This window comes from Bidens hawaiensis, unplaced genomic scaffold (genome assembly GCF_021521415.1).
Source record: "Bidens hawaiensis isolate Kalapana, Puna unplaced genomic scaffold, B.hawaiensis_p1.1 tig00004478_1, whole genome shotgun sequence".
Classification (NCBI taxonomy): domain Eukaryota; kingdom Viridiplantae; phylum Streptophyta; class Magnoliopsida; order Asterales; family Asteraceae; genus Bidens; species Bidens hawaiensis.
Genome location: NW_027491271.1, coordinates 1,041,614 through 1,069,093, shown reverse-complemented (window position 1 = coordinate 1,069,093; position 27,480 = coordinate 1,041,614). Strand labels below are relative to the sequence as shown.

Genomic DNA, 27,480 nt, shown 5'->3' with positions numbered 1-27,480 from the left:
TTGGTTCTCACCATTTTCATGTTAAGAGTAAAATGCATTTGATACTGTTTCTACTAAATAATAATAGTGGCACTTTTAGTTTTAATTTTAAATCTATCTTTTATTAGCTTTTAATAAGATTTGAGGTTCAAACATTCAATATTCTGTTAACCATTAGTTTAAATAAAAAAACAATTATCATGCCCAATTTCAATATCTTGGGTCAAGTTTATTTTGGCCCAAAACGTTTTGCCTCGATTAGCAAAACTGGAAAAACCGCATCAAAAACCGAACCGAATCCGAAAACCAAAAACTGAAAAAACCAAAACCGAACGGTTTTAAAAATCATAAAACGAAATTTTGGTTTTCGGTTCGGTTTCAGTCAAAAACTGCACCAAACCGCATCACGCACGCCCCTAGTAATTAGATTAAACCAGTAAACGTTTGAACCCATCAGGTTAAAATAAACAGAAACACTCTGGCTAAACTGATTCAATGAAGCTGACCATTTGCATTGGTTCTTCGACTTTGGCCCGTCTTGTTTTAATAAATGACGTTTCAGAAAAAAAAAATGTGTTACGTACGCGTTTAGGTCCAACTGGCTTATTGGAAATAAAGAAATTTCGTAAAATATCGTTATCAAAGTGATAATGCACACATGTTAATCTATTTTAATATCTAAATTTAAACTCTGCAAATTTAATTTTATAAGTTCTATTTAATAGGAAAAAAATATCTTTATCGCGCCTCATGTTATGTATCCCTTTGTCGAGCATTTGAAACAACAATTAAAGTGGGTAATGCGTATACACAAAGAAGACAAATTCCATCACATTATTCTCGAATTATTGATTCCATTATCTCTAAACAATTAAAAACAAAAAACAAAACAAAAAAATGGTTGTGTCTAGTGTATTTAGTTTTTAATATATAAAAATAAATGTTAAATACACATAATAGTGAAATATTTAGATCATTCCAGTTTTATGTAGAATTATACTATTTGTTTAAAAAGGATTAAATATTCTTAAATTTCTGGAAAAACAATATTTTTCTCATGCATGAACATCAAATGATTTTATCTGTTAATCATGAAAAAAAAAATTACAGTAGTTAGCATTTTGATCCAATAACAATAACATAAGGGTAATAATTAAAGCTTAGGATCTTAAGGTTTAAAGTCAAAACTTGATTCAAATGCGGTTTTCTCATTGATGATATTCTTGAATGAGTCAGAGTTGTATATCAAAATCAATATGGACGGTTAACATCACGTCTCAAAAAGCTTCAACAGTTCATTGGGGTGGTTCCATATGTTTAAAAAAAATACCTTAGTTCCATTATAATAGATAAGAAACCTTAAAACAAAATATTTGAAGCATTTAAAGGTTTACATGTAAACGCCATGTGATGAAAAGAGGGATTGAAAGATGCTGTTGTTCAGTGTTTTAGAAATTGAACTGGAACAAGTCCAACTGATTAAATTGAGAATATTCATGACTCACGATTATCTCGTAGATTGCTAGCTAACATACTATAAATGAACCGGTCGATTTTGAAATACCAAACAAAATTGATGAAAACCATAGCAATCATTATAATTTTTTTTTAGTTTTTTTTATTATATTAATTAAATTATACACGAAGATCTTTCATCTTTGAACCCTTATGGATAGAACAATCCAACAAAACATGAATGAAATTTTGTGTTTATTAAGAACATTAACTTATACATAGTTGATTTTATAGGCAAACACTACGGAAGTGAAATTGGTTATGTTGACGCAAGACAAATACTTGATAGAAAACATATTGTATTTGGGATACATAAACATGAAAGAGGTGTGTGGCTTTATAGTACCTCACTTTAGACATGAAGTAAAATGGGAGTAGTTGTTAATAAATTTTAGCTATTAAAAAAAGGTTTAATTCTCTTTTGATATACTTTTCTTAAATATTTTGGACGTAAAGTTTGTCACACAAATTAGGAAAATCCGATTGGGTGTCAAAACATCAAAAAAAATCTTCATCACCATTCCCCTACGCCGCCCCTCCGGCCACCTTAGCCGAGTTCACCCTCGACGGCGACGGTGGTATGGACTTCTTTGACGTGAGTTTAGTTGACGGGTATAACCTCCCGGTGCTGGTGGCTCCGACCGGTGGGACTGGCCGGAATTGTACGTATACTGGGTGTATGGTGGATTTGAACGGTGGGTGCCCTTCGGCGTTGAAGGTGGTGAGTAGTGAGGGTGAAGGGGTGGCGTGTAAGGGCGCGTGTGAGGCGTTTGGGGATGAGGAGTATTGTTGTAGCGGCGCGTATGGTACACCGGATACGTGTAAGCCGTCATCGTACTCGCAGATGTTTAAGATTGCGTGTCCACGCGCGTATAGCTATACGTATGATGATAAGTCTAGTACGTTTACGTGTGATGGTGCTAATTATGTGGTGACGTTTTGTCCGCCGGCGACTAACAGGTAAAATTTAGTAAACACCTATTGGTAGTTTTGTTGGTGACATGTGAAAAAGGCTGTCGTTTCATTAGTTAAAATGAAAATGACGTTACCTGCCCTTGCTTGTGAACCGGTTGATAATACTTGAACCGGATTTTATTACTTAGAACATAAAATGACATTCCTTTTCCTTACTAGTCACTTGTGAACCGGTTATGGTTATTGATGACGGGGGTAGCCAAGGAAATAATAAAATGTCTGAAAAACATTAACGCTAAAATGGTTAAAAGGTTAAAAGCTTCATTTCCCACCCAAACTTATGTAAACAAGTACCCACGTGCTACAGTACGATGTCAAATCACTGTTCACATCATTGTCCCCTCTGATCAAAGGACATGCTCAGATAAAGTATTATTTTTTAACTATGGACCAGCGGTCCAAACCTTCCCGCCCACAAAGGTCAACTCTCTATGCAAACTGGAGGGGAACTAGTTTAGTTACAACTGGACGAAATGCTTAAGTCTTTTCTCCTATATAAGAAAAACTTACCCATAAACATCCACACAACATATCTGGGCAGATAACACCATCTCCCTAATCTTCTTTTCTTCCTTAAGAAATATGATCTTAGCTTATTTCTTTCTCACTTCAATAACTTCATAGCTTCATCAGCTTCATCAAGAACATCATCCTAAAACCGATTCTAAACATCACGGTTTCGGATCCTTGGTGAACTATAACAACAAACAACTAACTAGTGAACCTCCTTCTACGTTTTGCAAACGTAGAGTGTCACACCCCCTTCTAAGGCATAGGAGCATGACCCACAAGTAGGTATCGTGATTGTAAATAAATCTGAGTTACGTTTAATTGCGGAAGACTTATAAACTTTAGGATCGAAAATGTAATAGGATCGAAAATGTAATATTTATATTTAAGTTATAAATATAAAAAGACATCTTTTTAAGTTATACAAAAGATTACTTGTTTATGTTTTACAAACCACCATATATTTAAGTTTACAAATAAAATCCGAGCCATCGGATATCATAGAACTTCGTCATTCCAAGCTCTAACTTTGTTCACCTGCAAAATGTAATAAAATACGTCAACAACGAATGCTGGTGAACACGCTGACGTAAAAGTAATTTCTTTTACTTTATTACCTCTCGAGACTACGCCTGCCTCGGCCCAACGTGGCTTAGGAATAACAAAGTCAAATAACACATTAAAAACTAGAGCCTCTACACTAGGTCACCTCACAAACACCGTAGCGTTCGACTTCATTAAGAACCCGTAAATATACACAACGGTCGTACTCCCTGCAGGAGAGCGTCCTACGACCAAGGGTGGTGCGATCATGCCCATACATCGCATAGTACCACCTATGTAAGGATCCAGACATATGTATACCACAACCTGAGGGCTAGGTTCATACCCATAGTATAATGGTTTTAGGAACACATAGTCCCTTTTAAACAATTTCATATAACAAGTTTGACTCTTTTGAAAACAAGTTTAAAAGTTTGGGGGCGTATTCACCTTATCTCTTTAGGATCGGCTTCACTCACCGTCCAAGGGTCTTTCCCTTTCTTTTATCTCGAACCTATAGTTACGAGTATAAATATTTGTTAGTCGGATACACGATCCGGCTTAAGACCTTTACTCTTATATCTCAATCCTCGATTGAACCTTTAGTTCAATTCTTTATTTACTTAAAAACCTCTTGTTTAAAAGTAAATTATAAACCTTTAGTTTATTTTAGAAACCCGACGTTTCTTCTTCTCCAAGAAACGTAATATTTTCTTTTATTATTTAAGAATATTCTTTATTCATTAAATAATAATTTCATAACAAAGAATATAATCATATATACTTACACACATAAATATGAATTCACAATATTCAATAATCATAGTTTTATTCATTTCTTTGTTATGTTTTCTTTTCTTTTATCGAGGTATCGAGTATAACCTCGACTTAAGGCCAAAGTCTTGAATATAATATTCAATTATATTGAATTCATTATTACGCCTAACCTTGTTGGCTTTTAGAAATGCTAGGGACTCGAGCAGCACTCCGATGCCGCCTTACTTTGCTCGACACGCTAATCGAGGAACGCCAAATCTTCAACACTCGAGTACACGACTCTCGTGATTCCTCGCCATTATAACAACACCTTCTTGATTGAGTGTGGGTAGAGGGTTGGCAAGTACTTCGAGGAACGTTATACACAAACGGAGGATCGTGGCACGCTTCTCGAGGCAAATCGTTTATCGGTTCTAGAGAGAGGTTAGAGAGAAGTGAGAGCTGTGTTTGGGATACCTGAAGTGAGATCCCATGGCCGCTATTTATAGGCAATATTTTGGACCCCATCGCGGTACGCGATGGGTCACTGGACAGACCTATCGCGTACCACGATATAGGTCTGTCAAGTCACACATATAGGCATGCCACGTGTTGACACGCGGCAGTCGCCGCTCCACGTGGCGACACGTGGCGGCAGTGTTGCCACGTGGTGACACGTGGCAGCACATGGTGCCACCGTGTGCCACGTGGCACACGTGTCACAACTTGTCAGAAGCCCCAATCGCGGTACGCGATGGGAGTCTCTTCTGACTCATCGCGTAGCGCGATGGGTCAGGAAAACAGAATTTTTATTTTTAACCCTCAAGTTTGGATTTTGGCAATTTTAGTCCCTAGACTTTGGATAGTTGATACTTTGAACTCGAAATTTTCACGATGTTACATCCTCCCCACCTTGAAACAAATCTCGTCCTCGAGATTGCTTTACAAGAATAGTTGGGGGTATTTCTTTTTCATTTCTGATTCGAGTTCCCAAGTATATTCGGGCCCTCTACGCGAGTCCCATTTAACTTTCACAATTTTTGAAGTTTTTCTTTTCAATTTCTTTGTTTTCGAATCTTCAATTTTAATTGGACTTTCTACGAATTTTAAATTTTCGTTTATTTCTACGTCTTTCAATGGCTTAGCCAGAGATTCATCTGTCAAACATTTACGCAGATTCGAAACATGGAATACATCATGTATTCCTTGCATTTCGTCGGGAAATTGCAAACGGTATGCAACATTGCCGATTCGTTCGAGTACCTCAAAAGGTCCCACGAATCGAGGACTTAAATTTCCTTTCTTACCGAAGCGAACAACGCCTTTTCAAGGAGAGACTTTTAACAAAACCTTATCACCGACATTAAATTCTAATGGCTTAAGACGAACATCGGCGTAGCTCTTTTGGCGATCATGCGCCGTCTTAAGTCATTCTCAGATTTGGAGAACTTTGTCGGTAGTTTCTTGGACTATCTCGGGTCCAGACAATTGATTATCTCCAGTTTCAGACCAACACACGGGCGTTTTACACTTACGACCATATAACGCCTCAAATGGTGCGGCTTGAATACTTGTGTGATAACTATTATTGTACGAGAATTCCATTAGGGGTAAGTGGTCATCCCAACTTCCACCTAAATCGATCACACAAGCTCGGAGCATATCTTCCAACGTTTGAATCGTCCTTTCACTTTGCCCATCAGTTTGTGGATGATAGGCGGTGCTAAGGTTTAACTTTGTTCCAAGAGCTTGTTGGAAGCTTTTCCAGAAATGAGACGTAAAATGACTGTCTCGATCAGATATTATAGACAGCGGTACTCCATGTAAGGCGACAATGTTGTCCACATAAATACACGCTAGTCTATCCATTGAGTACGACTCATTGATGGGTATAAAGTGTGCGGACTTCGTCAATCGATCCACAATCACCCAAATAGCATTGTGTTGTCGAGTCGTCTTCGGGAGTTTGGTAATAAAGTCCATAGTAATTAACTCCCACTTCCAAACGGGAAGTTCGGGTTGTTGAAGCAATCCCGAAGGCTTTTGATGTTCAGCCTTGACTTTCAAACATGTCAAACATTTCGCAACATGTGAAGTGACATCTCTTTTCATTCCATTCCACCAATAACTCTCCTTGAGATTATGGTACATTTTATCGCTTCCGGGATGCATCATATACTTCGACTTGTGAGCTTCGTTCAAGATTTTCTCACTCAATCCTCCAACTATTGGTACCCAAATCCTATTGCGAGTCTAAGGATACTATCATCACCTTTGACTAGTGAGTCAATGGTGCCGTTACATTTTTCATCGGAGATTTGGTTCTCATTGATCGCTTGAGTTTGCGCGGACTTGATTTGTTCAATGAAATCAATTTGAAGCTCTAGATGTAACGCTCGGACTCTTTTTGGCTTCTCGTGTTCCTTACGACTTAAGACATCAGCCACAACGTTGGCTTTACCTTCGTGATAAACGATCTCGCAGTCGTAGTCATTGAGCGTTTCCATCCATCGTCGTTGGCGCATGTTAAGCTCTTTTTGGTCGAAAATATGTTTCAAACTCTTATGATCAGTGTACACGGTAAATCTTACTCCATAGAGATAGTGCCTCCAAATCTTAAGTGCAAAGATTATGGCGCCTAACTCTAGATCGTGAGTCGTGTAGTTCTTTTCGTGTACTTTGAGTTGTCGAGAGGCGTAAGCGATTACTTTCTTGCGTTGCATTAGTACACATCCCAAACCCGAGTGAGATGCATCACTAAAGACTACAAAATCCTCAGTACCTTCTTGCAAAGCCAAGATAGGGGCTTGGGTGAGCTTTTGTTTAAGTATATCAAACGCTTCTTGTTGCTTCGTCCCCCATTCATACTTGATGTTCTTTCGAGTTAAGGAAGTTAGGGAAACGGCGATTCGAGGAAAGTTCTCGATGAATCTACGGTAATAGCCGGCCAAACCTAAGAAACTTTGGATCTCGGTTGGCGACTTTGGGACCTCCCACTTAGAGATAGCTTCAATCTTAGCAGGGTCCACTTGAATACCGTTAACATTAATGACGTGACCAAGAAATTGCATTTCGTGCAACCAGAACTCGCATTTCGAGAACTTAGCGTACAACTTCTCGGTTCTAAGAATTTCAAGTAACGTTCGAAGATGAATTTCATGATCAGCCTTAGACTTAGAGTAAATAAGTATGTCGTTGATAAATACGATAACAAATTTATCTAAGTATGGCTTGCAAATACGGTTAATCATGTCCATAAATGCGGCCGGAGCATTAGTAAGTCCAAACGGCATAACCGTGAACTCATAATGTCCATACCTTATTCGAAAAGCAGTCTTTGGAATGTCTTCGGATTGGACTTTGAGTTGGTGATAGCCGGAACGAAGATCGATTTTAGAAAAATAACTAGCACCTTGAAGTTGGTCAAAAATATCATCAATACGAGGGAGTGGATATCGGTTTTTGATTGTGACTTTGTTCAACGCACGATAATCAATACACATTCGCAGGGAACCATCTTTCTTCTTGACGAATAGAATTGGCGCTCCCCAAGGCGGCGAACTTAGTCGAATGAAACCTTTCTCTAAAAGCTCATCGAGCTGTTTCTTCAATTCCTTCATTTCGGTCGGCGCTAAATGATATGGAGCTTTGGCGATTGGAGCAGTACCAGGAATAAGATCGATCCTAAACTCTACTTCACGCTCGGGAAGGATTCCCGGAAGTTCATTAGGAAATACGTCAGAAAAGTCAGAAACGATGGGAACGTCTTTGATTTCTTTTGGCTTTGATTCTTCAGTGACGTAGGCCATGAATGCGAGGCATCCTTAATTCAAACATTTGTTAGCCTTAATCATGGAAATTATGCTAACTTTTGTCCCCTTCAATTCGAATCATTCGTTTATCGGGGGCTTGAAGTTCAACAATTTTGCTATTGCAGATGATACGAGCATGGTTATCGGATAACCAATCCATACCAAGTACAATATCAACACCAGCCAGACTCATGGGTAACAAACAAATAGGCAGAATATAACCAGCTAGAAGTATTTTTCCGTTTTCAAGAGCTTCGGAGATCTTAACGATTTCGCCACTAGCAGTCTCGACGCTTAGAGTTTTATCTAATTTTGTTAATGGTTCGTTTAATAGACTACAGAAACTATAGTCTATAAAACTCAAATTAGCACCCGAATCAAACAAAACTCTAGCATAGGTGTCGTTGACTAGAAACGTACCGATTATGGTTTCCAGCATGTCAGCGGCCCTTTTTGTGTCGAGTACAAAAACTCGAGCGTTTCCTTTCTTGTTTTGGCCACTTTCACCCGCACCACCAGCAGCAGGCTCGTTCTTTGGGCACTCAAAGCTCAAATGGCCCATTTCCTTGCAGTTGAAGCAAGTCATCTTCTTCTTCCAACAATTAGCAGCATCATGTCCCGTACGATTACAGGACTCACAGACTTTAGGAGATGGGGCAAAGTTGCATCGACCCTTGTGGTACCTCCTACAAGTCTTGCATGGCGTAGAGTTGTTTCGGTTTACGCCTTTGCTTCTAAAGTTGGAACCTCCTCCAGTCTTTCCTTGAGCAGCAGTTGTTGTCACCTTCTTGTCCTCTTCTTTGTTGCGGACCATGCCGCCCATCAGGTAACCAGCCAACTCCATCGCAGAGTCAGCGGTTTGAGGCAAGTGTGACCTTACCATGTCACGGATTTCCCGCGGCAGTCCCCAAATGTATCTTGTGACCTTGCTAGACTCAGGGTTAACTAGCTGGGGAACTAGGCGACAGTATTCAAGGAATTTGGTATTCTATTCTTGAAGGTTTGTCCCTACGACCTTATGGTTAAGGAACTTAGTTTGGATTTGATCAGTCTCGTGCATCGGACAAAACTTCCCCATCACCATGGCCTTAAACTCTTCCCACGTCAGGCCGTACATCACTTCTCTTCCCTTACTTATCAATAGCGCATTCCACCACTCGTGCGCTTCACCCTTGAACATTAGGGCAGAGTACTGAATTTTCTCCTACTCGGAACACTTGCTTGTGATAAAAAGAGTTTCCATCTCCTCGAGCCACCTCACAGTTGTGATGGCTCCCTTGCCACCATGGAACTCCTTCGGTCCATAGTACTTAAAATCTTTGAATGTACACCCACTAACTTTCATCCTTTTAAACTTTTGCCTAATACCTTCGTCGGCATTAGACCCATGATCGCTTTCTTCATCATGGAATGGTTTAGGACGAGATTTAACAGATTTAGAGGGATGAACGGAAGGGTTAACCGTTCGGGAATATCTAGATTGTCGAGATTGAGATCTAAACGCGGATTCTTCCCTAACCGCATCTTTAATCATCTTTTGGATTCTATTCATGTATTTCTCGGAAATTTCTTCCTCTCGCTCGTTCTCAGGGCCTTTCCCCTTATCTCTCGTCTCTATTTCTTTTCGAGCGTTATCATTGTTGTTACTTTGTTCAGACATATTTTTCTTTTTCTTTTCAATTTAAGTCTGAAATTTTAACAACATTACTTATATTAAACACACGCTTTATTTCATATATACATATCACAAACGGATATGTATATTATATATTACACACACACACACACATATATATATATCGTTTCAACGATATATATATAATTTGTCCTATCATTACAAGAGAACGTCTCAAACGTTCTTTATTTATACTTATATTACACATAACAGACATGACTATTTTACACACAGTCTTCACTTGGCCACCATCTTCAATTCTTCAAGAATTTCTTCACAACCTTAGATATCTTGTTGCATTTTCGAATGATTGTTTCTCTGACTTTCTTCTTTTTCTTCTCCTCTTCGTCTACCTTCTTCCTCCAGTCATCGGTCTCGTGCAATGCGCGATCCAGGTGTTCTTCATATGACTGTGGGATTATGTTGGGGTATCCATACTGCGGAGGTGGGTCTCGGTAACCCAACATCACCATCTCGTAATGGTTCCTCGGCTCTGGATACGGAACATAATCCATGGTGGATGAAAGGTAGAGGTAGGTCTTGGCAGCTTGGTTCTGCTCTCGGATCTCGTCGGCTTGTTCTTGGATTGAAGGAATTTCTCCTTGAAATGGTGGGAAGCTTGACGAAGCTTGGTTCCTTAGTTTCTCAAGGTGTTGAACATACGGGTCAACGGAACCATAGCTTGGTTGGTGGGAAGTGAGTGATCCATCCATTTGGCTTGCCATTTCGTTGGAATTCTCAGGATGCTCCTCTTCCGATTCTTCCTCAATCTCTTCCTCAGGGTCCTTTTCTTCTTCAGGATCCTCTTCTTTGGATTCCTCCTCCTCTTATGGCTCTTCTTCTTCCGGTTCATCTTCCTCCATGGGTTGTGTGGTTTCATTGTTTATTGAGATCATCTGGAAAGTCTCAATGGGCATCATAACCCTTATCTTGGGTCTACGGGATGGTCCTTCACCGTGGTTTGGTTGGGAACTAGCTTCATTGAAGGTGGAACTTCCAGCATGCCACTCCTGTTATTCAGAGAGGTATTTCATCCATTCGGAGGATGGTTGAGAGTTCGGTAAGTATCCGGCTGGATAGCATTGTGGTATTTCCGAGGGTTGGTAAATGGGAATTTCTGTTGGATGGTACGTCGGTATTTCTGAAGGATTATTCATCGTTAGGGTTGGTGGATGGTAACTTGAATGTCTTGGTGACTCCATTCCTTGCATTGGTGGACTGTCGGGAACATCTATTGGGTAGTGTCGACTTCCGGAGTAGTACACGGGTTTGGACAAGTCATGTTCCACATCTTGGTTGAAGTATGCTTCATAGTATCCGTCACTCATGTTGTCTTCGGGGTAAGGTTCGACAATTCCAACTTCCTTTGTCTTGCGCACAAAGTCTTTGATATGAGCTTTAAACGACATCTATTAATATGGGTGGTTTAGAGTGTGGAGGGAGAAAGAAAGGTTACCAGCCTATCTTATCTCTAAAACACATAAACAATTAATTCCTATACTTGGATCGAAGCTTGTGTATTGTTTTATGATACCCAATTCGCTAAGATCGATGGCTCTGATACCAACCTGTCACACCCCCTTCTAAAGCCTAGGAGCATGACCCGTAAGTTGGTATCGTGATTGTAAATAAATCAGAGTTACGTTTAATTGCGGAAGACTTATAAACTTTAGGATCGAAAATGTAATATTTATATTAACAATCAAAAGACGGAATTAAAAAGACACCCGTTTAAGTTGTGCAAAAGATTACTTGTTTATGTTTTACAAACCACCATATATTTAAGTTTACAAATAAAATCCGAGCCATCGGATATCATAGAACTTCGTCATTCCAAGCTCTAACTTTGTTCACCTCCAAAATGTAATAAAATACGTCAGCAACGAATGCTAGTGAACACGCTGACGTAAAAATACTTTCTTTTACTTTATTACCCCTCGAGACTATGCCTGCCTCGGCCCAACGTGGCTTAGGAATAACAAAGTCAAATAACACATTATAAACTAGAGCCTCTACACTAGGTCACCTCACAAACACCGCAGCGTTCGACTTCATTAAGTACCCGTAAATATACACAACGGTCGTACTCCCTGCAGGAGAGCGTCCTACGACCAAGGGTGGTGCGATCATGCCCATACATCGCATAGTACCACCTATGTAAGGATCCAGACATATGTATACCACAGCCTGAGGGCTAGGTTCATACCCATAGTTATAATGGTTTTAGGAACACATAGTCCCTTGTAAACAATTTCATATAACAAGTTTGACTCTTTTGAAAACAAGTTTAAAAGTTTGGGGGCGTATTCACCTTAACTCTTTAGGATCGACTTCACTCACCGTCCAAGGGTCTTTCCCTTTCTTTTATCTCGAACCTATAGTTACGAGTATAAATATTTGTTAGTCGGATACACGATCCGGCTTAAGACCTTTACTCTTATATCTCAATCCTCGATTGAACCTTTAGTTCAATTCTTTATTTACTTAAAAACCTCTTGTTTAAAAGTAAATTATAAACCTTTAGTTTATATTAGAAACCCGACGTTTCTTCTTCTCCAAGAAACGTAATCTTTTCTTTTATTATTTAAGAATATTCTTTATTCATTAAATAATAATTTCATAACAAAGAATATAATCATATATACTTACACACATATATATGAATTCACAATATTCAATAATCATACTTTTATTCATTTCTTTGTTATGTTTTATTTTCTTTTATCGAGTTATCGAGTATAACCTCGACTTAAGGCCAAAGCCTTGAATATTATATTCAATTATCTTGAATTCATTATTACGCCTAACCTCGTTGGCGTTTAGAAATGCTAGGGACTCGAGAAGCACTCCGATGCCGCCTTACTTTGCTCGACACGCTAATCGAGGAACGCCAAATCTTCAACACTCGAGGACACGACTCTCGAGATTCCTCGCCATTATAACAACACCTTCTTGATTGAGTGTGGCTAGAGGGTTGGCAAGTACTTCGAGGAAATGTTATACACAAACGAATGATCATGACACGCTTATCGAGGCAAATCGTTTATTGGTTCTAGAGAGAAGTGAGAGCTGTGTTTGGGATGCCTGAAGTGAGATCCCATGGCCGCTATTTATAGGCAATATTTTGGACCCCGTCGCGGTACGCGATGGCCCCGATGGGTCATTGGACAAACCTATCGCGTACCACGATATAGGTCTGTCGAGTCACACATATAGGCCTGCCACGTGTTGACACGTGGCAGTCGCCGCTCCACGTGGCGGCAGTGTTGCCACGTGGTGACACGTGGCAGCACATGGTGCCACCGTGTGCCACGTGGCACACACTGCCGCCACGTGGTGACACGTGGCAGCACATGGTGCCACCGTGTGCCACGTGGCACACGTGTCACAACTTGTCAGAACCGCGATGGGAGTCTCTTCTGACTCATCGCGTAGCGCGATGGGTCAGGAAAACAGAATTTTCATTTTTAACCCTCAAGTTTGGATTTTGACAATTTTAGTCCCTAGACTTTGGAAAGTTGATACTTTGAACTCGAAATTTTCACGAGGTTACATAGAGGGACACCACGACCTGCGTTAGGTTAATCTGAATCCTTGAAGCTTGTTAGCCTAACCAGCCCATTCATTATCATTGGTCTTATCTTTGTTGTAGCAACAAGTTGGCGCCCACCGTGGGGCTACGCCGGTTACTTTATCATAAAGACCAGTAGTGTAGCTCCATCACCATGTCAGAAGGTGGATCTCCCGGTGAAGTCAATCAAGTGTAAAGAACACCGACACCACGTGCCGGCCAAGAAACTCCGACGACAAACTCGATTTTCTCCACTCCGGGAGGAACTCGAACGGAACCCTTGTTCCTTGAGTTTTCACCTTTCCGAACTCCAACCCCTTCACGATCCGGAGTTCCTTCTCATCATGCAGGAGTCACAAACACCCCGGAGCGCGTCGACTTGACGCTGGAAGGGGTATCACGAAATTTCTTGCAACTAAGACATCTTCTTAACCAACACGTGAGCCAAGAAAAGAGAAAAGGGGATAAGAATAAGGCTAGATTATGACGAATCGGAGCCCTCATTATCGCTCGGACGTCCACCTTCCCCTCTAACCAGCTCAAGACTGGCTGCTTCTCTTTTTGAAGCTGGTCCAAGTGTAACCTTTAACCCATCTCCCTACACCTATGGGAGATCAAGCCCAACGGCTTTCCCGTTGTTCACTTCACAACCCCTTGGTCACGAGACCACTCTCGACCAAATATGGCAGTCACCAGCTTCAAGTGCTCCTCCCACAGCCACTACATGGGAGCAGGCCATGTCGGTCTTGCCCTTGGCTCGAAGTGCTGCGATGAGTACTCCCATAGGAACCAGTCAAACAACAGCAACTCCTGAAAGCCTTCAAGGCTTTAACCTGATGCCTCAAATGATGGCTCAAATGATGGCACACTTTCCTTGGACCCAAATGATCAACCAAGCGCTGGGTACACACCAAGGAGCGACAAGTCATAATCCCGTCACCAGGCTAGACGAAGATCTGGCAAAACCTTACAAGCCTGGTAACCTATCTTGTTTCTCTCAACAAATCACCGATTATGACTTTCAAACAAAAATCAAGATGCCACCCTATATAAGAACGTATGATGGGACTGAAGATCCCGAAGATCACCTTCAGGTCTTCACTGGGGCAGCCAGAATTGAAAAATGGTCCCATGCTGAATGTTGTTTTATGTTAATGCAAACGTTAGTTGGGTCAGCCAGGATATGGTTTAATAACCTTCCTGCTCAAAGCGTTCGAAGCTTCGACGATCTGAGCAAGGGCTTCTTGGCCCACTTCTCACAACAAAGAAGGTACGTCAAGGACGCCACATTCATTTTCAGATAAAACTAAAAGATGATGAGATCCTTCGAGACTTCATCGAAAGGTACAAAAAAGAAGGGTTACAATTTGTGGGGGCTGACGAAAAAATGAGGGTGGCAGGCTTCATGAACGCCATCACCTCCAAATACCTCACAAGGGACTTTAACAAGTGCCTACCTAAAACCCTTGAAAAGGCTCTCGAACGAGCTGAAGCTCATATCCGAGGCGAGGAGGCCGTTGATTTCAAAGAGCAAAGAAAAAGAGCTCCTAGTTGGCGAGGCAACAGCCCCAACAGAAAGAAAGGGAACTACAATCCCTATGAAAAAATATACTAGGAGCTCAGATCAACGAAGGCCTGAAGGCCGGAACCCTCCAGACAGAGAGAAGACTGTGAACTTCACAGCCTTAACCAAAACCCCGACCCTTGCCCTAGAGCAAGAAGAACGAAAGCTCTACTCAATTCTGTGAGTTTCACGAAGAAAAAGGTCACCACACAAACGATTGCTTTCAACTCAAGAGACGAATTGAGGAAGCTGTCAAGTCTGGAGAATTGGCTCATTTGGTGAAAGGGGTCAAAGACAATATGGCTGAAATAAAAAGCAAAGAAGTAAATATGGTGAATATAGACCAAGGTGTTCCCCACAAACGACAACGCTTGGAGGCTTGAGAGTTTCAATGCATCTGCTTCCCACCGCCTCAAGATAACTTACTCTCAAACCCTCTAACGGTGGAGGCGAACGTGGGAATGCTCCAAACAAAAAAAAAGCCTACATTGACACAGGGGCGGCCATAGAGATCATGTATGAAAGATTCTTTAACCGGCTGAGCAAGGAAGAGCGTTCAAGGCTTCAACTCTCCGAGTCATCTATAAAAGGTATCGCCGACGTACCATTGAAGCCTTTAGGCCAACTAACCCTTGTTGTCTGTTTTAGTGAAGACAGGTTGAAGAAAACCAAACCGCTCACTTTTGTGGTTATCAACACACCTTTCAACTATGATGTAATCATAGAAAGGCCTGGACAATGTGTATTCAACATGGTTGTCTCGGTTGGTCAAGGTGTTGTGAAGTTTCCCACCGACATGGGAATTGCAACCCTTAAACCTACCCAAGAGGTTTACACGGTTGAAGGGGAAAGCTCAAAAAGCAAAGACGAAAAGCAAGGTTTAATCATAAACCCCAAGTACCCTGAGCAAAAGGTACGGGTAAACACAAGCCTCTCCAAAGAAACACTTTCACGCCTTGAAAAGCTGTTGACAAACTACAGCGATGTTTTTGCTTGGTGCCCGGAAGACATGACAGGCATCCCTCGAAGCATTGCAGAACATGAGCTTAAAATACCTCCCGATGTTAAGCCTGTTGTCTAAAAGAAACGGAGTCTGGCTCCTGAAAGAAGCTTGGCAGCCTGCCAAGAGGTTGAAAAGCTTGTGCAAGCTGGGATCCTACGTGAGGTCAAGTATCAATCTTGGGTGGCTAATCCAATCATGGTTCGACAAGGGTGGATCCTACAAGCTGGCCGACACAGAAGGCAAAAAGCTTCCAAGACACTGGAACGGCAAAACCCTTAAGAGGTTCCATGCCTAGTCAAAATGTAAAAAATTATTTCAAGAGATGTATAATTCTCCTTTTTGTGAAACAACAACCTCTTGAATGAATGATAAATTTTTGTCATAACTTGTCTTTATTATCCTATAATCAGGTTGAGAACCTAGCAAGAAACTCCATGGCAAGGGCCGTGTAAGGGGATGAGCTCCCAGGCCACATCGCTCAATAGGTTCAAGGGTTAAATGGACCTATATAAGGGGTGAGTACCTATATCAATTCGACTCCATGAGACTTAGAAAATTTTTTCAACCAAAACTTGTCTCATAGACAGGTCTGAACAGCCTACACCAATTCGTTCCTTAAACTTCAAAAAAGTTTACGAAAACACAAAACATACACTAAGTAGTGATATAAAGGATAGCCAACATGTGCTTTTTACCTAATGAAACCTTGAAGCTAAAAGTGACTGCAGCACTAAAACTTCTTAAGGAAAGTTAGCTAAAATCACATCAAACTAACAAGACAAACAATCAACACACAAATACATAGAACATCATAAGTTCATAAACAAGGCCATTCCAAGGCCATAGCTAGATAGCATTCATACATAATAAGCCAATTAAGGCTAAAACAAGGAAATCACAAGGATTCCCAAGAAAATGTTCAAAGGGTTGAGAAGGCCAAACACAACCACAAGGCAGAAACTTTAAGAGTTCCATGCCAAACCTGCATTGTTTAAGATTACATAACATTGTTTTAAAGTGCTACGAAAGCTACGAATCAAGTAAAACATCAGAAACAGGCTTTGAGGTCCTAGCCTTACCACCCTTAGCCTTCTTGGACTTCTTGACTCGCGGGTCAACATCAGCAACAGCTGAGCCTTCGAGGCTTGCTACATGAGATCCGTCGCTTCCCCCTGATAAAGTCTCCTCACTATCACCGGAACGGGAACGTTTTTTCGACAAGGACTCAAGCACCTCTTTAGCAACCTTCTCATCAAGGCCGGCTGGTTTCAAGCCCTGCAAAACCGAAAGAGGCTTACCATAGCATGATGAAACTTCACATACATAAGGGTAAGTGAGCCTTTCCATCGCATGAACTGCACTGGTGAAAAGCTTGTAAGCTTCATGGTTGAACAAGGGGGACTGCTCCATAGGCTGACCGGTTTCGTGATGATGGAAACCTGCAATGAAACCCAAATGCTTCCCATGGCATAGCAGCTTCGTGTAAACATCGCCCAGCACCGAGTTAAACTCTTTAGAATGAAGCAAGTAAGATACAACCTGTTGAAACCCATGCTCAATCAACCACTTGTTGTCATCAGAAGTCTGGGTAACTGAAGCCTTCAAGCCTTCCTTCTCCATCTCGAAGGCTCTCCTCTGCACCTCAAAGGCTTCATGGTCAGCATCCAACCTAGCCCTGTCAGCTTCCATAGCTTTCTTCAAACCTGTCATCTCAATCTCATGGCCACGAGACAACTCGTCAATCCTCTTCACATACGCTTTCTCCTTCTCAGAAAAACCTTCAACATCTTTCTTCATAGATGCTATAGAGGCCTTCATCTTCTCCTTCATCTTCATGAACTCCTCATACTCCTCCATCCATTTTCGAAAGCGGGTGACACCCTCTGCCAAAAGGGCAGAAATTTAAGATTAGCCTAGACAACAGGGAGTCACCCTCCATTTTGGAGATAGTATCATGAACCCCGGGAGGAGCGAAATTGGCTAACACATCAGCACAAACTTCGGGATCTTTGAAGCTATCCCCAACCTTGACACTCCACTCTGGCACAAAAACTGCATTTCCATCCAACCCTTGAACCACAGACATGGCAGCTTTCTTCCCAGCCGATTTCCCCTTTTTGGAAACCACCAACCCTTGCTCCTTTTCACCCTCCACAGTTGGACCCTGGTCTTCAGAAATCTGAATATCATCACTAACCTCAACTGGTTCATGAGAGGATGAGGTGCCAACAGACTTCAGCAAACGTCGTGTGGAACGACGGGTAGAAGACTTCGGAACAAAGGTCTTGGTGAACCCTTTAACGTTTGCAACCCCAACATACTCAGCATCCTCAAATCGACCCTCCTTTCCTCGAACAACCGAATCCTCCCCAACAACAGCCGCAGCATTAGTAAACCCAACATCCGAAGTGTCATCACTTTTCAAAAAGTCTAAGGCAGACATAACTACAAAACACAAAAGAAACCCATTAACAAACAAACCAACAAGATAAAGCAAATACGGGATAAACAAATACATACCCTTATTATCCCTCATAAGCACGGGATCCCGATTAGGCTTATCCCAAAGTTTGCTAATTCCTAACAACACAAGAAGGTGCTCGGGAAAAGGACGAAGACGCGATGAACATTTTCTAATCGATTTCAAGAAAGCCTCATTTAACTCTGATTCGGCTGGCTCCGGTTCATTTAAAACTGCCTCAGGTTGTCGCCAAACGGGTTTAAATGGAAGGATATAGTCGGAAACAAAGAAAAAACGATCCTTCCAAGAACCAAGGGTTGTAACCGCCGAGGAAACCAAACACGTATCGACCTTAGTATGTTCGAAAGTATACCAATCGCCGTTCTTTGCTAAGCGAAAGAAACGGTGAAAACTCAACAACGAAGGGTCATAACCTAGGGCTCTACACAAAACCTCAAAATGCAATACCCTAGCAAGCCCTAAAGGATGGATTTGACCGAACGATATACGGTAATACTCCAAAACATTCAAAACAAAAACCGAAAAAGGGTGCCGGAGATTGGAAAATTCAAAATGACGACGGTATAAAGCAATGAAGCCCGCCGGACAACGATCAATCGAAGAATCGACCGGCGGAGCAACCGGTTTGTACTTTAACCCTATCCCCCATTCAATACAGAACGATTCAACCTCTTATTGGGTTAATCGAGAAAAGCTGACCGACAAATCCTTTTTAGCAACCATAATTTTGAAAAGAAATGGGAAGGATTTTAACTAACCTGATGAAAGATTGAAGAAAACTCGATGGATGTTTCAGAGAAAATGTGGAACTATAAAAGAAAAATGAAAGACAATGAACAGTTATATTCATTATTGAAAATCAGTTATTGGGAACCGCAATCTGACAGTTACAATCACATCAACTGTCCTATCAACATTTCAAAAAATAACCAACTCTGAACAAAGCCTCGAAGCCTACAAGCCTTGAAGCCTTTAAGCAATAAACAAAATGTGTGCAAAAGTCAGAAGCCCTTGAGCATACTCCTCAAACACCTCTGACTTGGGGGGCTGATGACGGGGGTAGCCCAAGGAAATAATAAAATGGCTGAAACACATTAACGCTAAAAGGGTTAAAAGGTTAAAAGCTTCATTTCCCGCCCAAACTTATGTAAACAAGTACCCACGTGCTACAGTACGATGTCAAATCACTGTTCACATCCTTGTCCCCTCTGACCAAAGGACATGCTCAGATAAAGTATTATTATTTTAACTATGGACCAGCGGTCCAAACCTTCCCGCCCACAAAGGTCAACTCTCTATGCAAACTGGAGGGGAACTAGTTTAGTTACAACTGGACGAAATGCTTAAGTCTCTTCTCTTATATAAGAAAGACTTACCCATAAACATCCACACAATAGATCTGGGCAGATAACACCATCTCCCTAATCTTCTCTTCTTTCTTAAGAAATATGCTCTTAGCTTATTTCTTTCTCACCTCAATAACTTCATAGCTTCATCAAGAACATTATCCTAAAACCGGTTCCAAACATCACGGTTTCGAATCCTTGGTGAACTAAAACAACAAACAACTAACTAGTGAACCTCCTTCTACGTTTTGCAAACGTAGAGGGACACCACGACCTGCGTTAGGTTAACCTGAACCCTTGAAGCTTGTTAGCCTAACCAACCCATTCACTATCATTGATCTTATCTTTGTTGTAGCAACAGTTATCAACCGGTTTGAGTTTATGTGTTGAACCAATTACAATAGTCTACTGGTCATTAATTGGTTCATTTTACAAGATATATATGGTGTTGGTTACAACTTGGGGCACGACTACTGTCTTTTACTAAAAATACTTGTATATATAAAAATCCAGCAAATTATGATGTTGAGTGAACGGATCCTCCTCTTGGTTCTAGCTAGTTTGACTGGTTTACATTTCTTAGGTATTGTTTACCATGGTAAAACGCAAGTTTAACGGTTCAAATTTTCAGTTCTAGATTATTAAAACTTGTTTAATATTTGATTGTTAAATAAACCGATTGTTTTGCTTTCATTAAAACCAAACTGGTTTGGTTTGACGATAAAAATTTTGTTATTATTATTATTATTATTATTTTTTAGAGTTTCATACCTGTGGTACGTAACTGGTAGTGGGTAAAAAATTAATAAAGAAAGTTAATAATTACACCAAATAATAACTAATTATTTAATTTACCAATTAATCTTTGAGTTCAAGCCGGCTCGGTTGCATAGCGTGATTGGTGAGATTAAATATTTGGGTCTCTTGTGGGTTCGTAGCAGGTCAAAAGATTCGAACTTATCTTGGGATAGATGGAACGCTTTTGATATTTAAGTGTTCTGTTTTACCATGTTTTTTAGGTGTTTGGTTTTTGAGTGGCATGGCCACTGATTGTAATAGGGTGGTGTTGGTTTCTTTTGGTATGTCTAGCTCCTTGCTAGTCGAGGGTGTATGTTGTTTTTTCTTCACGTTATATTATATTGTTTTTGTTGGTCGTTCAAAAAAAAAATCTTTGAGACCTCAGTCACACCCGATATTTTCCAACAGCCATGATTATACAAAGGGTAGACTCGTCATTTCATGTCTAGATTTTTCATCAGTGACAGCTTATTTATTTTACCTTTTATCTAACGGTAACTTTCTTTTCAAGCTGACACGTTTATTAACTGATAAAAAATGATTTTTTTTATTACAGCAAGAAATCAACGGACGGTCAACAAACCCCGACAAAGGCGACACCGGAGTTTAACGACGGTATGGTGTTTGAAGGTGCAGATGCGATGATAAACAGCGGAGCTCCTCCACAGTATACCTACATTCATGCGGCAATCATGGCAGTTGTTATGCTATCGTTGGCTGTGTTTTATTAATTTGGGTCGTGGCAGACGTTTCGTGCTCCAACCATCTTGAAAGGCATGCTTCTGGATCCGGTTTCCTATTCGGATATGATCCGAATAGCATATTATCATCAATGATGAGATATTTTAGATTGTATTATCGATTTGTACGGACTAGATAGGAATTTCGTGGCTGATTTTTCTTTGTAGTGACATTTAAATTCTTTGTGGTGTACTTGATGCAACATGTAACATACTCTATTTAGTGGGAAGATATATATTAAATACAAGATATATTTATTTATTTATTTGATGAGTTTTTAAATAAGTGAATATTGATTGATTGTGATATTTCTAGATTAAATCATGTCTTTTTTTGGTGGTCGTATATTGAAATAAGTCGATGCTAAAACATGCTGCTGACTGACTTGAGCAAAAGCATGGACTAAAAATGTCAACATGAATCAATGTTTTTTTAATCGGTAACGTGATTTAAGAGCTCTATGCAATTACACAATTAATCATGCGATGGTATCATGCAATGCTATTAGCTTCTCGATCAAAAGCCCAAAGCATAATTGATAGCAGTTATGTCAACGAGTGTTCACGACATCTAGAGGTAATTAAATGGTATTAAATGTGTCCAGTTTGTTGTCAATTTACAATTGTTAAATCTGTTGATATATCGGTAAAAAACATAGAACCCTAATTATGTTAATCAATCAAAATATCAACATATAATAAGACTTAAACGTAATCATTGATGAAGATGATGGTAATGAAACCATAGTGATTCCCGTTATGATTTCTTTGAGTGATGGAGAATTGGGAGAGAAATCTCATTATTGTTCTTGAGTTTTATACTGCTAATGATATATGTAATAAACAATAATGAGTTTTATATAACTCTTTGTATTCTCTCCATTAAAAGGCATCTAAAGGAAAATCTTAAAGCTCACTCAACTTATTACAAATACTTTCATCAAGTAAATGTATGGGGACTTGTAGTTATGTCATCTTGATAAACACTAATTAAATGATTATGATGATCACATAATTGGGTTATTTCTAACAAAATCTTCTTGCCCTCTCAAAAATTTAAATATTCTTCTTTGAAATTTATAACAGATTAGTCGATTACTTAAATCTACTAATGCATTGTCTTGGAGATAGCAGATTAGTCGATTACTTAAGAATGAGAACTATGATATGTATTCTTTTCATCATGCAGTTACACCGGTGTAATATAGACATTTTACTTGACATGTTTTACCTTAGTCTTAAACGAGCATCCTCGTTGGGCAATATAGACATTTTACTTGACATGTTTTGAAGCATCCTAGCTCACAAATAACCCCACCCACTCCGCACTCATAAAACAAGGATGCGGTGTTCCCTGGGTATGGTGCCTACGTGGCCGAGCCCCCTTTCAAGCTCTCCTCACCGTTAGGCTGAGGGGTGTGGGGCTTCAGCGGGGGCGCGAGAGCCCATCCGCTCGCGCCCCGGGGCGCGAGCACCACACCACCGAGGCGCGAGAGGGGCGCGAGCACGAGAACCAAGGCGGGCGCAAGGCCGGTAGCGGGAGGAAAATGGCGTAAAGGTGGCTTGGGAATGCGTGAAGGAGCCGTTGGGATGAAGAAAAGAGCCGTTGGGCTCTTTAATTTTATTAAAAAAAAAAAGTTTTTCCTCTATATAAACCTTACCACACCCAATATCACATACCACACCCAAAATCACATAAAATAATTACCACAACTTCAAAAAAAACCCAAAATCGAATGAGAGATTTGGACTTCCTTACAAGAGACTTCAGTAACCTAAATCCGGTCGATCAAATGCTGATGGAAAAGCAAAAGGAACGTATCCGAAAGAGGTTGATCGAAGAAGACCAAGCCGAAGAATAAGAATAATGTTTTTTTAGTACTTTAATTTTTATTTTATTTTTAGATATTAATGTTTTTTTTTAATGTGTGTTTTTTTTAATAATTTATGAGTTTTTTTTAATAATACGTTTTTTGAATATATTTATAAAAAATAAAAAAAAAATCCGCTGGAGCCCCTGCTCGCGCCCCTCCACACCAGGGCCAGGGGCTCCAGTGGGGGCTCCAACACCCATCTTATCCAGTTTCTCTCTCTGCCACACGTCACAATATTATTGGCTGGAGCCCCCACTCGCGCCCCCGTTAGAGCCCCCCACACCCCTCAGCCTTACACACGTCTCCTTAATTAGTAATTTAGGTGAAATTTGGTGAATTTTGGTGTCGGTAATTTAGATTTTAGCCTATTGGCTTGTGGGTTTGTGCTTTATGTCTTGTCTACTCAAATCAAAAATTTCACCATCAATCACTTCAGCCTTTATTTTCTGTAATAATAACCCAAACATCACATGTTTAAATCTATAAAATTTATGTATTATCTATTATTCTTTTTAACAACGTTTAAAACATCCTAAACACTTAAATGAGTTTTTTTATATGAGATGTCAATCGTCCAAACTAATTTTAACGTTTTACGTCTAGTTCACCTAAGAACATTATCAAGAAGGAAACCAACCATTGAGGGGGAAACCCCCTTAAGTAAGGTTTCGAACTTAAGACATTTAGATATCAAGTTTTAACCATCACCGGATGCCATTGGTCGTAAATACACGTTACCATTGCACAGTTTTTTTGACATCTAAAAACTATGTTTATTCATTATATTAGCATTTACAATTTTTTTTTTGTTTTTGTTTTTTTAGCATATGCAAAACATGTTGTCAACCAAGTACTAAATTTGTTTATAATTTACAAAGATAACAAAACATGTTGGTTGAGAAGTAACTTTAAAGTTCCGGGTAACTTGAACACTTCACTAGATTGATAGTTTACATGTAGCAACACATAAAAGGACTTTTAGATTTTTGTAAACTGTGTGTAGAATCAGAGAGTTATCTCAAGTAAGCAGGGAACTCGGTTTTCAATAAAATTACTAGAAAAAAAACTTTATTCGTAATACAACTCTAAAATTTTTTTACAGTAAGATGAAAAATATAATTAAATAAAAACTTTTATCGTTTCAGGTTTTAGCAAACACGACGAGTTTGCTACCTATTCGAGCAAGCTCCATAGTTTGAGGTGTAGTTTTTGAAATCACCTAAAAGCGTATAGTAGTTTTCTAAACCATCTATTTTCCTAATACAACAAATCGGTGTCAATGTCTAATCAAATCATCTCCAAGCCAATTGGCATTCTAAAAAGTAAAAACTAGTATGTTATGAAACGTGTTACAACCTAATTTTCAAACTAAAGTTTTGATATAAGCAAACCAGCTTGTGATAAATCACCGTCACATACATATATTACATGTATTACACATGTCTCTGCATTCTAGGGTTTAAAATACAAGAAAAAGAGATGATAACATTGGATAAGAGAATAAAGGAAAAAAAATTATATATTTAATAGGAATTCTCGAGTTAAAATAAAAGAAAAGAAAAGAAAGTGTTAATTATATTCTTGAGTTAGATCGGAAGGAAAAGATAAAGAAAAAAATTATAACTTTACAATTATGTACTCGTAGCAACATGAAATAGAGAATTAAGATATGGTAAATTAGTAATATTATAATGGGCTATAAACTTTTCCTTCACAATCAAGTCATATTTTGCTGGAAAATTTTGGAGAAAAAAAGGCCTAAATTTTCTTTCAATTCTCTTTCTTTTATTTAAAAAAAAAACTCAAGAATGAAAAAAGAAAAGTTTTATTATCTTTTCTTTTTCAACCCCTTAAATAAAAAATCCCGAAGGCAAAATACTAAGAAAATAAATGATGTGATTGGAAGGGGGGAAAAGGAAAATAAATTATATACTTAAAAGACATTCTTGAGTAAAAATAAAATAAGGAATATAAAGTGTTAATTACATTTTTTGAGTTAGATCGGAAGGAAAAGATAGGGAAAAAAATTGTAACTTTACAATTATGTCATCATAGCAACATGAAAAGGAAAATTGAGATAAGGTAAATTAGTAATATTGTAATGAGCTAAAAAATTTTCCTTCACAATCAGGCCATATTTGACTGGAAAGTTTTTGAGAAAAAACCTTAACTTTTCTTTCCATTCTCTTTCTTTTCTTAAAAAAACTCAAGAATGGAAAAAAAAAGTTTTCTTATATTTTTTTTTCAAACCCTTAAATAAAAAACTCAAGAATAAAAAATAAATGATGACTATGTTTTTTAATGGTCATATGAATCATTTACGGACCACTTGAACCCAATAGTTTCACCTTTTTAAATTAAAGTATTTGAGTGTCTCACGAATCTATATATATATATTAAAACAATAGAGTTTGTGTCCACATGCCCTCTTTCTATTGGTCTATTCCTAATCTTTTCATTTATATCAACCACTTATTTATTTTTCTTGATAATAAAATAATTCTAAAATAAAATAAAATATTAAACAACCCATTTGTATTAATTTCAATTAATTATATTATTGGATTTGCCATAAATAACTTGTAATCTTAAAATTTCTTACTATTAAAATAATTCTATATTAAATTAAAAAAGACATCATATTGAATGCTCCCCTTTATTATGTTTTATAACTCATGACTCATTTAATCCGAATATTTTATGACCCGTTTGTTAGTTATATGAGATAATTGATAAATGATAATTCATTTTCTTATTGTATGATTTTATAAATGGTGATATTCGTCAATTTTTTAACCCGAAACCTTACCCGTTTAGATTTTATATTTTTATACGTGTATTTAGATAAAAAAACGCTTTTTCAAATTTTGTAAACTTAATTTTTTTATAGAGGCTATTTAAACATGTGCTTATGGCGTAATAACATGTTAATTGTTAATAACGGTTTAAATTATCGTTCTTTCAATATCCTAATAAATGGTTAAATAAGCTAATAATTCAAAAATACGATTTTCAATTAAATAATTCAAAAATAAATTAAAATGGTAGTTATTTTAAAATAGAATCAATAACTTCATACTTATGATCATTGGTCAACGATTTATTAATTTACATTGAATTCTATTTTCTATAGGAATTAATGCTTGAATTTGTATTATATTTTGACTCCCTTATAAATTTTGGCTAATTCCTTTTCGGTTTCTTAACAAAGAAAGAAATCATGGTTTGAATTAAATTACTTTAAACCGTTTATAAATATATGGATTCTTACACATGGTTATAAATACGGTATAAGCCTTTGTGTTGTCTACATGTCCTTCTCCTAGACTATCCACATATGCATCAATGTCATTCACTTCCACACTTATAATTTCCACATATTCATAAAAAAATTTAAATCAATGATACTTACTTTTATATTTTTGTAACTTATTAATGTATTTAAATTTTAAATCAATATTGACTTTTATATTTTTGAAATTATTAATGTAATTATGATATTAATTATTCTATTATTATTAGAATTCAAAAACTTACTAAATAATCTCATTTTAATAACATTATATAAACCTTAAGATTTGACACCCTAATCATTTTAATTTCTCTCTCTCTCTGTCTGTTTCGGATTACTACCTCCACCATCGCCTGTTTTGGTAAGGGAGATTAATCATTTCCCGGTAAGGTTTATTTGATACTCTAATGGCCGATTCTCACATTATTCATTATTATATTGACAATTATTTTTATTTTTTTTTTGTTTGTATTATTTTAATTATTATATGATTTTTTTATAATCTCTTTAAGTTGTATATCAAAATCCAAGATTTAATGGAAATGTTGAACTATTACGGTTTTCTGGTAAGGTTTTATTTGATACTATAACGGCCGATTCTCATATTATTCATTATTTTATTGACAAGTCTTTTTCTTTTCGTTTTTGTTTGTATTGAAATTATTTATTATATGGTTTTCTTATAATCTCTTTAGGTTCTATATCAAATCCAAGATTCAATTGAGATGTTGAACTGTTGCGTTTTTCCGATAAGGTTCTTTGATACTCAAATGCCCGATTCTCATATTATTCATTATATCATTGTCCATTCATTTTCTTTTCCCTTTCAATAATTGGTTTTATTGTTTTTATTATTCCTGATACATGCATTTGAAATTAAAATATTTTTGTTATTGTTAATTATTCAGGGTATAGTTATTGCAAAATCAATTTTTCCGGATATTGGTAATTATTCCGGTTATACATTAGAATATCAATTTTACATTTGTTCACATAGTTCAAATATTCTATAATTGGTAATTCAAATATTATGTGCTATTAATTG

At 38.3% G+C, this 27,480-nt stretch overlaps 1 protein-coding gene across 1 annotated transcript; it reads left to right on the top strand.

The window, feature by feature from the left end:
• Positions 1 to 2,028: 2,028 nt before the first annotated feature.
• On the top strand, positions 2,029 to 21,513 carry LOC143626722 (thaumatin-like protein 1). The gene is made up of 2 exons (XM_077096713.1): positions 2,029 to 2,454; positions 21,086 to 21,513. The coding sequence occupies exons 1-2, from the start codon at positions 2,075 to 2,077 to the stop codon at positions 21,258 to 21,260; spliced, it is 555 nt and encodes a 184-aa protein (XP_076952828.1). The 5' UTR covers positions 2,029 to 2,074; the 3' UTR covers positions 21,261 to 21,513.
• The last annotated feature ends 5,967 nt before the right edge of the window (positions 21,514 to 27,480 follow it).